This window comes from Clarias gariepinus, chromosome 10 (genome assembly GCF_024256425.1).
Source record: "Clarias gariepinus isolate MV-2021 ecotype Netherlands chromosome 10, CGAR_prim_01v2, whole genome shotgun sequence".
Classification (NCBI taxonomy): Eukaryota; Metazoa; Chordata; class Actinopteri; order Siluriformes; family Clariidae; genus Clarias; species Clarias gariepinus.
The window spans coordinates 7,345,737-7,360,015 of NC_071109.1; the positions used below are offsets into that span (position 1 = coordinate 7,345,737).

Below are 14,279 nucleotides of genomic sequence, written 5' to 3' on the forward strand. Positions count from 1 at the left end.
CTGTGGGAGGAATGCTACCAGAGTAACCCGGAGTACCCGGAGGAAACCCATCAAGCACAAGGAGAACATGCACATGCGCAACTTCATGCACACAGACCTGGGGTGAGAATTGAACCCAGACCCTGGAGGTACTCCCGTCTAGGGGTCGTTACAGCAGAACATCCAAGCCGCGCACGAGTCACACCCTTCCTGATGCACCCGTCTCATTTTATCCGGGTTTGGGACCGGCACTGCATCCCATGTCTGGGGTTGGGGCATTAAATGGGAATCAAACCTGGGCCTTCTGCATAGCAGGTGAGAAACCTACCACTGACCTACTGTATACACACCAATCCCTGATAGTGAGGGGTATTTACGTATGTATTCTACTTATATATATATTTGTATAATTACTGAGATTAACAAGCTTTTTCTTCATATTAAGGACAAATTAATTAAAACGACTGCGGCCCCTTTAAAAATGAGATTTGATCTCAAATCGAGTCCTTATTTATGTATAGTGCGCTAAGCATCGCGTGCAAAATCGCGTTATTTCACACCCTATATAGTGCACCTCTATAGGGCGTAGAAGGTGATTTAGGACAGGACCGGCATGTATATGCTGTATAACAGGTCTGAGTGAATGAACAGGCGAGATGTTGGTGTAAAGCTGAACAGGTATATCCGTGGGTGATTCGAGCCAGCGTTATTTCTGGTAGGTGGAAATGGCGGTGATTTCCGGGGATCAGTAAAGCATCACTAGAAGCGGTCCTCATCATGGTGTCGTGGATCATTTCCAGGATGGTGGTGTGAGTAATAATGAGTGTTCCTTATTTGCTGCTGCCATGTCTGCTCTCCTCCTGCATCCTCCTTCCGTGTACAAAATAATTATAAATATAAAAAATGCTAAATAAAAGAAATATATGTGTTTATATAAATAAATATTAAAGGTATAAGGTAGGGGTTTACGTCATAAGGACGGTTAGCTAGAATGCTAACAAACGGATAACATCTGTTTTGCTTGTCATTGTGTACATGGATGTTAACTAGCTAGCATTTTCTAAATGAAAAAAAAAAAACTAAATAATAAATGATTCAAAATTAAATGTACTAAATATCAGCTAAATATTTAAGTTTGACAAAATAATTAATATATATATATATATATATATATATATATTTTTTTTTTTTTTATTAAAGTAAATAATTTAATAGCCATTATATGAGCAGGTTTCAACAGATTGACCTGTTTTATTTATTTATTTATTTTTAATACAGAAAAAATATTTCTCATTATATTAATGTTTTTTTTCCTCCATTTTTGTCTTGCTAAAAAACAAGCATAATTATTGTATAAACACAACAGGAAGTATGAACTGCATACGATACTGTACATAGAGTATACAAAAAAACAAACAAACAAACAGTCATCACCTGGATATAACTAAGAGCCCTCCATTGGATTAATTAATTTGTTCCAGACACAGACCAGTTATTTAACCGTAACCCACGCGGACCCTGTCAGAAGGTGTGGTCGTCTGTTCAGTAGGGTCTAATTATTTTCCTACATCAAGCAAAGACAACGACTAAGGAGATTGTTGAAATGCTTAGTGAAATTAAATTATAAAACAACAACAACTACTCCCGGTTATATTTTATAATAATTATAAAAATAAAAGTTGAGCATTTCCACAACGAGAAGTCAAGGGATTTGGACTAAAAACTGTTGTGTGGCCTTTATAAAACCACTTGTTAATGAGATTAATTGAGGAGGGAAAAAGGCTTCAGGTTGCTTGCGAGCATATTGAAGAATGACTGTGGAAAAGTGAGGGTCCATCATGTCAAGTGCCTCCAACTACTGTACTGTACTGTACCTCCAAGCCTGTGAGGGCAGTGTTATGACCCGTTCTTGCTTCTGTTGGTCGGGTCTAGGTTTAGCAGCGTTGTATAGCCAAAAATGAGGTCAGCTGACGATCTGAATCTACTGAATGACCTGTTTTTTCCATCAAAAGATTTTCTCCCCTGGTGGCACAGGCATATTCCAGGATCATGATGCATGAGGATTCATGTGAAAGAGTGGTTCAGGGAGCATGAGACATCATTTTCGCACATGGATTGAGTCCAGACCTTAACCCTATTGAGAATCTTTAGGATGTGCTGGAGAAGATTCAGCATCATTGATACAGGATCTTGGAGATAAATTAATGCGACTCTGGATAAAAATAAATGCTGTGCCATTGCATATACAGTATAAGCTTATTTATAGAATCATCAAGCATCATCAACCTTTTTGTAATCATATCCTTGTAGTTAATTCATCTTCTGTAACCTCTTTATACTGGGAATGCTGGGTGGGAGGTGGGAATACATGCTGGAAACCTGCCACTCTTCTCTTTAATGAAAGTTTCTAATCTGGTCCTTATGACTAGCACATTTTGTGAAGCTCTTGCTTCACTTCACTTTATTTAATCTCGCTTATTATATTGTGTCTTGACTGTTAAGTGGACTAAAGTCAGGTGCTTGCAGTAACGTGTCCGTGAGTCGCACCACTAAAATGCACACAAAGCTACAAACAGCGGCCTCGAAATATTTTAACACATTTACTGCCATTAGAAATATTTGGCTCTAAAAATGTATGCAATATGAAACCACTTTGCTATCCCAGATAGCTTGCAGACTGGTACAGCTGGATGATGTAATGATAAAATGTTGATGCCATATGGACATATTTATACATATAATCTTATTAAAGTGCTGTTACGTACCACAACAAGAAAAATAATGTGATTTCAAATATGTATTTGGTTAATAATTCGTTACATTAATTAGCTGTAGCAATGAAACCAAATGGATGAAGTAGAGAATATTGATTATCTTTTTACAATGATGCATGTCATGGTGGTTGGCTATATTAGGCAGCAATTGAACAGTTTTAGCAGCTGGTGTGTTGAAAGCAGGAAAAATGGTCAAGTAAACTAGCTCACTTTAATTTAAATTTTTTTTTTAATCACCGGTCTTAATTTTCTTTTGAAGTTTTTCATTCATACACATAAACTGTAACAAAACCCAAACTAAAAAATATTGCATTACAATCATATAATTTGTACCAGTAAGTAGGCTATATCTGCTTTACTCACACAGCGCGGTTAGGTTGCACATTCTGGGGGCACATATTATTTTGATATTATGTCATCCTAAAATCTAAAGGAAACTGGATCCAAAGCTTCACTTAGGAAACTGCGATTAGTGGAGCACAAAATATCAGACATTGTCTGCTGCCTCTGGGTGCCATTACTTTTGAATTCTTTTGGTTATAGGGTTACACTGAAAGGAGATATGTCACTTGACTGCCTGTGTTTAAAGTGATCAATACCTTGCAAATGGAGGTGCTGTAATCTTGGAGAGAAGCAACAAAGGATTATGGGATTGTGACGAGCACAGCTAGGACAGAGAGCATGTGTTTAGCCATGCACACCCTTGCGGTACTCTTTCTTGATTCACCGGGAAACCCAAATGCCAGCACACACACACACACACACACACACACACGCACAAAGAGCGTGTACACACAAATGCAGCTGACATGAGGCCTGTTTGCTGTGAGTAGGCGAGGTCTGTGCCATACATCAGTGACCTTTGTCCCTGCTCAGGGCTTCAGATCCTGTCCCATCAGCACAAAATAGAATCCAGGAAGTTTGTGTGTGTGTGTGTATGTGTGTTTGAGTGAGAGAGAGTACGAGAGCAAGTGTTTAAATGTGTCGCTCACAGACTGTGTGTCTGCTTCTTTGTGTTTGCTTACAGTACAGTATGAATCCTTTGTTTTTGCTAGGACTGTTTCTGTACAAACCAAGGTCCTTCTTTAACTTAATAACAGAACACAGTTATGAGCGGAAAAACTACCTTTATTTTTCTCTATATAATCTCCTGCTACACTAATGCACTTATCCCAGTGTTTCACTAGCACTTGGATACCATCAAGGTAGAAACGGCTTAAGACCATCAGCTGTGACCGAAAGGGATTTTTTTCTAAGAGAATTTAAGAGATGGGATGAACGATGGCACAAATGCATGTATAGAGGAAGAGTTACTCTACCATTTAGGAGTACAATACACCTCCTTAATGTCTTATATCTGAGACAAATGGGCATAAAGGGCCACACCTTCTTTACTGGGTCCGACAGCTGTTAGAGCCACACCTCCTTTACTGGGTCTAATGGTTATTATAGCCACACCTCCTTTGCTGGATCTGATGGGCATTAAGGCCACACCTCCTTTACAGGTAGAATGGTTATAACCACGCCCTTTTCTATATCTGATGGGCATTAAGGCCACGCCTCCTTAACTGGGTCCAATGGTTGTTGGAGCCACATGTCCTTTACTAGATCTGAAGGGCATTTAGGCCACGCCTCCTTTACTGGGTCTAATGGTTGTTGTAGCCACACCTCCTTTACTGGATCTGGTGGGCATTAAGGCTGTACATTTTTTACTGGATCTGATAGCTGTTAGATCCTCATTTTCCTTTACTGGGGCAGATAGGCCTAAAGGCCACACCTTCTTTATTGAGAGAGAGAGAGAGAGAGAGAGAGGCGTTAAGCACACAACCCTTAAGACATATGGTTTGCAGGCAACATTGTGCTTCAAGTTACCCCATTTCACTTTAAGATGCTTTTTCCTGAAATGTAAGACATCTAATTTATCAGTGATTATAAGATGAACTGAAATGAGTTTACTGGAAAGACAATGGATCTGGCCTGAACTAATGATTAAACGTTTCTCTCTGTCCTTCTCTCCCTCTCTCTCTCTCTCTCTCTCTCTCAGCCTGGCCTTTGGGACCCTCTACCCAGCCTACTCCTCATATAAGGCAGTCAAGACGAAAAATGTGAAGGAGTATGTGAGTATTCTAGCATCTGCTTTTCTGTTTGTTCATCACTGTAAGTGTGTGGGAGACAATCGAGTGGCTCATAATCAGAGTGCATGATCTGGTTAGTGTGTTATATTTTAGGATGAAGATGCGCTGGTTTGGTGTTTAATAGAATTAAAATTTCCATTAATTGTGCCATTGTGATCCATTCCACAGACACAGAAAACTAGTATGTTTGTTGCACAGTATGGGGAAAGGCTCATATGGTAATAAAACTGAACAAATAATGACACAAGCATTAACTTAATTGACAAAACACATTGATTAAGAAGGTGTGTCCAAACTCTTGACTGGTACTGTATGCTTGGCTAGTTTAAATAATAATCATTTTCCGAACACATAGTATTTCTACAGTTCTGTCCTTTAGCTCAGTTTACATTCATGCTTATCTCATCATATATCTGAGCACTTAAGTGTTGAGGACATTGCTTAAGGGTCTAACACTGCTAGCTTGGCAGCACTTGGGTTTGAGCCTGTGACAATTCAAACAACCGGCCAGATCCTTAAATAAATTTTTTTTAATTTTGCCACTAATCAAATATTGGAATGACATTCAAAAATATAGAAGTGTCAGAATTAGCATGTTTCTTGCCTATTTCTTTTCCTATGTCACCCATTTTTAGTCATGTTTGTGTAGTTTGGTTAAAATAAAAAAAAAAATAAAATTCATCATATAGCCTATGGATAATGACGTGTCACTGTACTGCCCAATCCTGAGCCCTATACAGCGAATCCCTTATTTACGAACGAGGTTCGTTCCGGGAGCACGTTTGTAAGTTGGATTTGTTTTTAAGTCCAACAAAGTGAGTCTTGCATGCCTTTTACACGAATATATACAATGTAAAGCATACCAATCACTTGACTAAATCTCTGTTCCCTTTCCCCACCGTGCCGTCATGTGGCCAAAAACAGTAACCACGCCTAAGGAAATGAATCTAAGGAAAGTAACAGTTTTGTCTCTGCACCTGGGGAATCCCAGCGGCCATTTTGTCTCAGAGCTGTTTTCCACTGTATTGGACAGTGAACTGTTTTGTTGAGGATTTTTCAAAATTAGAATTAGTCACTTAAATAATCACACTGTACTGTTGTATATAATTGTAAATATTGGTATCTGGTACACAGCAGTGTCAATTTTTTTGTACAATAAATGTGAACTACATCAGTGATTGATTTGTTTGCATCTACGAATGTTTGTAGATCCGCGGTCCGTTCGTATCTGGGGAAATTTGTAACTCGGATGTCTGTAAGCCGGGTACTACCTGTATATGTTTTAAAAAAAACAGCAACATAAAAATGGATAAAATGCGTGTCTGCTATCGCTGGCTGATTTTACTCTGGTTCATTTGACATGGTTCTGTATTTGTGTTTATCCATCAGGTGAAATGGATGATGTACTGGATAGTATTTGCGCTCTTTACCACAGCAGAGACGATCACGGATATGGTTCTGTCGTGGTGAGTGACCTTCACACACACACACTGAAGGTGGAATTCCATCAGTGATACTAAAAGATATGTTTGCTGTGTCTCTAAGTTAATGAAGACTTGATTTAGTCTGCTAAAATATTTCAGAGATAATTATTAATCGCAGTGTGTAGTGTTTGTTTGTGTGCTGTTCAAGTCTGTGAATTACATATCCGATGTTCTTTTCCTCAGGTTTCCTTTTTATTTCGAGCTGAAGATTGCTTTTGTCATCTGGCTGCTGTCTCCATACACAAAGGGCTCCAGCGTCCTGTATCGCAAGTTTGTGCACCCCACGCTGTCCAACAAAGAAAAGGTCTCGCTTCTTGACATTCTTATCTGCCAGCCATGCACATGCACATGTTGCTCACATCTGTGCTTTTGTGTGTTCTAGGAGATCGATGAGTACATCACTCAGGCGAAGGACCGCAGCTATGAGACCATGATGCGCTTTGGGAAGAGAGGGCTGAATATTGCAGCCACGGCCGCAGTCACCGCAGCCGCCAAGGTAAAGGAGTGTACACACACCGTGGTGCCTAGGAGTCCAGTTGTGTCTGTGTGTGTGTGTAGTGTTTGTGAAGAACCTGAAGTAGTAGTGTAAGAATGTGTGTGCAGGGTGTGTGTAGCTGTTTAACAGAGTGTGTTGTGCAGGGTCAGGGCGTGTTGTCGGAGAAGCTGCGCAGTTTCAGTCTGCAGGATCTGACGCTCATTCAGAATGAGGAGGAGCTGCTGGATGACGAGACACACACTGCTGCTACACTGCCCCGTGCTAAAACACGTACAGGTACACACACACAAAAATGTGCACTTATCATTTTTACATGACCTTAGATTCCTGTTCTTTGAGTGGAACTCTTACAATATCATAGGAGAGAAAGTGCTGTTGTGCTGATTTTTAGCACAGCAGCGTGGTCGCAAGTGTGATATTGATTTTATGCAACACTTCCACAAACACCACCGTTTATTATCAACAGACAGTTTCTTTATTTAAGCAACACACATCCTTCCACGCCTGGCGGAACTGACTAACTGCCACTTGCAGAGCAGAGTATAATTAACAGTGGTGTAAATAGTTTTAAATCCTTACCAGTACTATGTGGACAAAAGGTGAGGAGGATTAAACCATAGAGGTGGTGGACAGTCCTGGTAATCTCATAAGTTTCTCTTTATATCTTTACTTATTCTGTTTTAGAATATCAGCCTAACTTCTGGGTTTCCAGGTTTAAATCCCAAATATTGGGTTATATGTAAATCTAGTATGCTAAGTAGGGTGTATAATCCAGTGTCAGCCAAGTAGTGCCCTTGTTCAGTGGTTTGAGAGGTATTTCAGATTCAGTCTTGTGTGAGGAGCTAGATAGCTTTGTAGCTGTAAATAAAAGAAGGCAGTGGTTCAGTCCTTTGTAACGACTGATTGAGAAAACCAAGTGTTTAAGATCACAGACCGCTGTTAGATGTGTTTTCTTGCCGAAGGAGCTTCTTTGACTGGTTTTGAATGTAGTTTTTGTCAGGCAGTTGGTCTCTTCTCAGTACTGAAGACCATACAGACCTACGTTCGCCCATGTTCTGGTAATTACCGATTATTGCAAAGCATGTGATGCGTATAGTTAAACATCCCAGTCCGGTTATCGTCCATTATTACCACCCACAGAATGCCTCTTGTCCAATCAGTTTTAGTTCTGTAGTGTGTATTAAACCTACTCAGAGTGGAGTGTGTAGTGTGAGGATGTTTTACAGCATGAGTAAGACCTGCTTATTCACTCAGTCGAGCTCAGCGAGCCAGCAATTGTCCGGGTTTGTCCTCTTTATACCCTGGCTGATGTGAGCAGCATGTGATTAGAAAGAGAGAGAGAGGGGAAAAAGAGACACACACAAAAGATTGGGCTGGTCATGTGCTCTGGCTGGGCTGAGAAAAGAAAAGGATTGTACTGGTAAAGTCAGGCTCATTTCAAAGGTTTTTGACCCAGATTAAACTGTGATATTTTTCTTTCAACCAAATTGTTCAATCGTGTGTGTTTTTACCCATTGAGGTTATAACTACAGTAATGAGATCAATGATTCTGTTTAGTCTGCAGTGTGAAGTGACTAGGCTGCATTCAGGAGTAGTTAATGTGACCCGCTTCAATAGTCGTTTTGTGTTGGATGTGAGCGTCCATGGAGAAAAAAATACAGGGAGACAAAAAGTGAAACACGTGCGATGCAGTGTGCTATATGACGAGTATTGTTTGGGGGAATACCAGAGTCTAATGTGTGACTCATTCACCTTTTAGAGTTTGACCTAAAATAAAAACATTTTAATAATAATAATAATAATAATAAAAGAAATCTAGCAATCACATGTCAGTCTAAACTTTGTTACGGACCTAATTTTGGAAAAGGAGTGTAATTTAAATAAAGTGTAAAAATGCTTGAAATAAATTGTTTTATTTTGTTAATTTATTGAAATTTTATTTACCTAGACAATGAATAAAACTGAGCAAGCTAACATGATATTTACTGCAGAGTAACTGTAACTGTGGTCTTTGCATGCAAAGTTACCAGCAGTGTTTCCAAAGTCCGTGCAGATTTTCAGATTTTAATTTATATATACATTTATATATTTAGTTTATAAACAAATCACATTATAAAAAGACCTGGCAACGCTTATCCACATTTTCTAAATATCATGTTAAAAAAAAATGTACGTTGTCTCTTTAAGGGAGACAAAGAAAACTTCATGAATCCTTGTGTAGTTCAGCCTGTCTGCGTTTCAAAACAAACTTGTCAGAGAGTGGTGAATAGGCTGAGCACAGCCATTGATGTAGAAACCCCACAGCCAAGTAGTGGTTTGGCAGTGTAATGCCCACACACCAGCATCAAAGTATAAATTCTCACAGCGCAGTAGGCCTATGACGTAGGCTCCACTTGGACGTGGACGCAGAAGTATAAATTAGCCTTAAATCCAAATGAATTAGGTGTGACCATAGGGCCTGTTAGTCCTAGATTTGGCATCAGTGCCGGGGGTTTAGTGCGTGTATGTCTTAATGAAGGAGTTGTGATCTCAGTGCCTGTCGGTCCTAGTAAAGAAGATCTGTGTCACAGTAAAAGAAATGATGTGATGATGAATTGTGCTGAAGATGAATAGCTTTAGTTCCTGTTAGTGCTAGTGAAGGTGTGCCCGCAGTGCCTGTCGGTTTTTGTGAAGTAGATGTGGCCTTAGGGTGTGTGTTGACTTAATCCTAGGGATGTTTGCAGAACTGTATCTTTTACACATTAAGATAAGATCTAGTATAGAGATTGCTAGCTTGTAGAAGTTAATACAAAGTTCTGATATATGAGCTGATTTGTTTAGATTTAGATATAGCTCTGCAAAACTTGATGGTATGCTTAGAATATTAACTAGGGGTCTTACAACGCTCGTAAAAATAAGAAGGGAACCATTAGCCTCTCCAATCTTGTTTCCTAGATGAATGGATGAGTTTGTATTACCTAGAAAGACATGTCATGTAAGACATGTGATGTGTTGCATTAAGATTTAGACGCATACTGTAAGATCTCTGATGGAAGCGGTAGTATTTGATTGATTGTTAGTCGAAATCTGACGAGTGTGTATGTGGGTTTTTATGCTCCGCTCAGCACGTCCAACGTCCATACCGACAGACAGCGAATCGCAGCTCAGTTCCCGCTCTGATGGCGAACAGGCAGATAGCAGGACGGAGCACTCGGATGAGGACATTGCTGACAAAGTGCCCAAGCGAACAGCCAGCATGAGAGCAGCGAAGAAACCAACCGCTGCTAAGACAGAGGTATTAGTGACCACGCACGCACGCAATTCACACTTTTTTAACAGCTGTTTTTTTTTCTTTTTTCACATCCTTTGGTAATGTTTATCCTTTAGACAGTTAAGACACTGAAGAAGCAGCCAAAGAAGAAGAGCACCACAGCAACCGGCAGTAACGCTGAGACACCACCTTGAGATGCCAGCACAAGGCTGCATGTACACTCACTCATATACACACACACACACACACACACACACACGCTGAATTCTTGTAAAACTCGTATAAACACTAATACTTTTGGAGATAGGGTGTGACAAACACCCACATACACACATACACACAGTCCGTCTTTGTCACACAAATCAAGGTCACTCTTGCTTGTTTTGGATAGATAGATTTTCTGCTTCTGTATCGGTTAAACTGCTGTCATGTGTGTGCGAGAGTGTATTCAGATTTCATCTCTTTGTGACGTCCCTCTAAGTATCCTTACACACTTCATCCAGTCCCTCACAGCTCTCTTGTGTTTAAGGACGTTGTGTCTTCCTGTCACTGTTCCTTTTTTAAACATGTAGGACATACAGCGTGGGAGTTGCAGGCAGGAAAAAAAAAAACAATACTGAGACAGAAGGGAAGACGGACTCACAGCCGATTGGTTTAGCTTTCGACTAGGGGACTCTCTCCCATGCAAGCATAATGAGTGTGTTAAAAGTTAGTGGTAGATTTCAGGGCTGCAAGCACAGCCCTGTCTTCGCTACGTTCCACAGAACGTTACGTAATCACCGTCGTCTCTGAAAGATTTACGCTCGAGGAGGGGAGATGCGTGTTTCTTCGGAAGCTTTTGCTGCTAATGACGGCTTTATTGCTGGAACTGTTGCTGGAAACGTTCAAGCTTCACTTCCTGTCTGTGTTCCCACTGAGCAACACAGCTCGTTACAGCTCACATCTTTGGGATTATATTGCCCTTATAATAAAAAGAATTATGAAGGCTTATGAATAGACATGCAGATTAGGGACAGGCAATAGATCACCGTACAGGACGTCCCAGTTTCACTTTTTTGTGTTTTGCCACAATCAGTGTGACCTGATATCTGATCCCGAGCTCATCTCAAACATCCTTGCGTCATAACATAACCGATCCGACTCTCTTCATGCTTTATTGTAGGGTTATCTGTGTCTTAAGATGTATCTGCATAGGAGATGGCATTCAGTACAATCCTGTGTTGATCTCTAGATTCAGGCCAGTCTCATGCATACCAGTCTGATAGCCATTTGGGGTGTTGTTACACCTCAGGATACAGTATGCCTCGGTCTTTCATTTTCCATAATATATAATATAATTTCATTCACCCCTTCTGGACCTGATTAGAAGACTGTGTGTGTGTGTTGTGGCGTCAGGTAAATGCCTGGTCACGTTTTTCAGTTTAAATATTATTAAATACGGCCTTTTAGCTGTTTTAGTTCTTTTTAATGGAGGTGTGAGCTTGGCAGTATGCAACTCTAGTACTGTAGTTTTGTGGAAATATTTAACCAGATATGGGACAGTTTGCAGCATGACCTGTTGTGTGATGAGATGTTTTTTTTTTTTTTTTTTTACAGAATTAAAAGGTCCAATTTGTAGCCTAGCTCACTCTGTCCTGCTCACAATGGTTGTGTTTTAAGAACAGGAACGTGACAAACAATCAAAGAAATTCATTTGTTTTACTTTAATTAATTCTTTCTTTAATTAATTGTTAGGAAAAAAAATTGGAAATAACCTGTGTCACTCCCTGATATTTTTGTGCAGTACCGGTTTTGACAGCGACTTTCATTGCCTCAGTTTTAAATGGCATGTAAATTCGCCACAGGCAGGATTCTGTCAAGTCGGCTTGAGAGCTGATGCCTAAATGTAGACAAGGATCTGTTTTGCCTCTTCGCAGATGCTGTAGATACTGATTTCAGATCAGTTGTCTTGTATCAGCCTCCAGCTGTGATGTCAGGATCGATTAAGGTTTTGAGTCGAGTAACCGCGCCGTGCAGTTTCTACACTGAACCAACAGCAGGCGCAGCAAGTTTCCGTTTAAATAAAACCGAAAAAACAAGGTGGCTCTTAAAGTTTGCTTAATATTTGCAGGTTTGACCTGTTCGCCCACATAATGTGGTCTCTAGTATTAAAATATAAATATATCACTCTAATCAATGGCAAAGTTATTATCGAACATGTTGAACAGCTGGCAATTGTTCTTAAATGTAAATATTCAAATATGTTTGCCTGTACAGAATGAGCTTGCTTGACTTACTCTTTAATTGTGGTCTTTTTATTTCCCTGTTTTCATCATCTCTGATTATTTCTCGCTTTTATAGTAGGAAAGGGTGTATTGTAAATATTGATCGCCTGTTTTTAATTTGCATTCATTCTCATTTCTTTTGTTAGCTCTAGATTATAAGAAAGACGAAGGTTATTTTTAGAAATGTCATGTAACGCCGGGTTTCTCTGGATTTTCTTTAATCCTCACTTAATGTACATATGCTTCAGAGGAACACTACGTTTGCTTTCTCTTATTTTCTTTCATTTTTTAATTTGAACTTTTGGACTTTTGAGAGACAAATACATTGCAAATAGTATTCATGGTATAGTCATGCCAGTTAATTTCATCATAGTCTTTTTCCTTTAGGGATTATTTCCTGTGTCATTTTTGCCACAAGTATTATTGTGTGTGTGTATATAGGACTTGAAACAGTGAGACTATATTCAGCACTAATATATTGTTTGTGTTAATCGTCAATATGCCACTATAATAAGACTGAGGCAGAGATGATGTGGAAAGATTGCTGCTTAAATAAAACTGAAATAAAATGATTAAAGCACCCATGTCTTCTTTCTAATTCATTTACAAGGGTAGCTCAGTGGGTAAGATGTTGCACTACTGATCAGAAGGTCACAGGTTTAAACCCCAGCATCACCAAGCTGCCAATGTTGGGCCGTTGAAGGCCACTTGTGGTGGAATTTCCAGTGAATAAAGGCGTAAAACCATTTTAAAACCAACAGTTTAAAACAAGTTTAACCTCAGGCCGAGGCCACTGCAGGCGTTCCTGTGAACATTGAGTAAATGGAACGTCTTCTTAAACACCACTTGCACATTACAGGAACTCCACTGGGAGTTATTGCCACATCCCCTATACAGTTCTGATCTCACTCCAAGCTATTTCCACATGTTTGGGCCATTAAAGGAGTTCCTGGGAGGCCTGCGTTTCAGATGGGAAGCATGGCACCGACGAACCGAGAGAACTTTTTGCCTTGATATCTAAGCCCTAGTGAAACATTGGGATAGGTGCATTAGTGTAACGGAATTATATAGAAAAGATTAAGAGAATTTATATTTTCATATGTATGTTCTGTTAATCTGCACAATCAAAAGTCCTGGTTTGACTTGAACACACCCTCATATAATGAGGCGATATGCCATGAATTTAGTTAATTTACAGTTGTACTTAAAGTGCAGTCTTTTTGTATCAATTCTTAAAAAAAAACCTATGCATTGTATAGTAATCTTTTAACCCATGACCTTCAGTGCCTTTAAAGATTTATGTAATGAAAGTTTTTAAATATTTATTTATTTATTGGTTATAGTTTAACAGAATTATAGTTAAGGCTAAATGTTTACATACATCTAGACTAAAAATCCCCTTACTACTTTGTTCACGCCATGAATCCTTTTAAACAACTGATTAGAATTTTTTTTCTAATTAATTTCTAATTCCTTAGGCTGTTTTACATAGAGGCAACTAACTGTAAAGAAGGTTCCAGTAGTTAATGTAATGAGTGATGGCCATACTTTGAAAGTAGCTGAGAATGCGTTTAGATGCATTTTAGATGCAGAGCCTTATTGCCATGATACTTTGGGAAAATCCATACAATGAAGCCAAGAAGACAAGTGAGTCTTCACAAACCCAAGTTTTTCACTAGAACATTTTTAAACAACTGAAGGTACCATGAGGCATAAAATAAGCCAGACTGAATGTTTTAAGTGATCACAAGCATTTAGTAGGATTGTTTGCTGGTCAGAGATAACAAAAACTGAATAGTTTGAGCATGATGATAAGGACTAACACTCAAGGAACACTGTATTGAGTAGTAAAGCATGCTGGTGGCAGCATCATGTTGTCCTGTTTCGCAACACCTCA

The 14,279-nt window shown here is 39.4% G+C and overlaps 1 protein-coding gene across 2 annotated transcripts in view; it reads left to right on the forward strand.

The window, feature by feature from the left end:
- The first annotated feature begins 618 nt into the window (after nucleotides 1-618).
- reep2 (receptor accessory protein 2) overlaps nucleotides 619-14,279 on the forward strand; it is an 88,779-nt gene continuing 75,118 nt past the window's right edge. Inside the window, exons 1-8 of one of the 2 annotated variants that reach the window (XR_008361281.1) lie at nucleotides 619-788; nucleotides 4,798-4,870; nucleotides 6,278-6,354; nucleotides 6,556-6,676; nucleotides 6,755-6,868; nucleotides 7,012-7,144; nucleotides 9,973-10,142; nucleotides 10,235-11,569. Coding sequence is in view for 1 of the 2 variants with exons in the window: in XM_053506558.1 (XP_053362533.1) it covers nucleotides 757-788; nucleotides 4,798-4,870; nucleotides 6,278-6,354; nucleotides 6,556-6,676; nucleotides 6,755-6,868; nucleotides 7,012-7,144; nucleotides 9,973-10,142; nucleotides 10,235-10,312 (798 nt within the window). In the remaining variant the exon portion in view is untranslated. Of the gene's footprint in view, nucleotides 789-4,797; nucleotides 4,871-6,277; nucleotides 6,355-6,555; nucleotides 6,677-6,754; nucleotides 6,869-7,011; nucleotides 7,145-9,972; nucleotides 10,143-10,234; nucleotides 12,964-14,279 lie in introns of those variants that run through there. The other variant, XM_053506558.1, reaches the window with a different exon arrangement.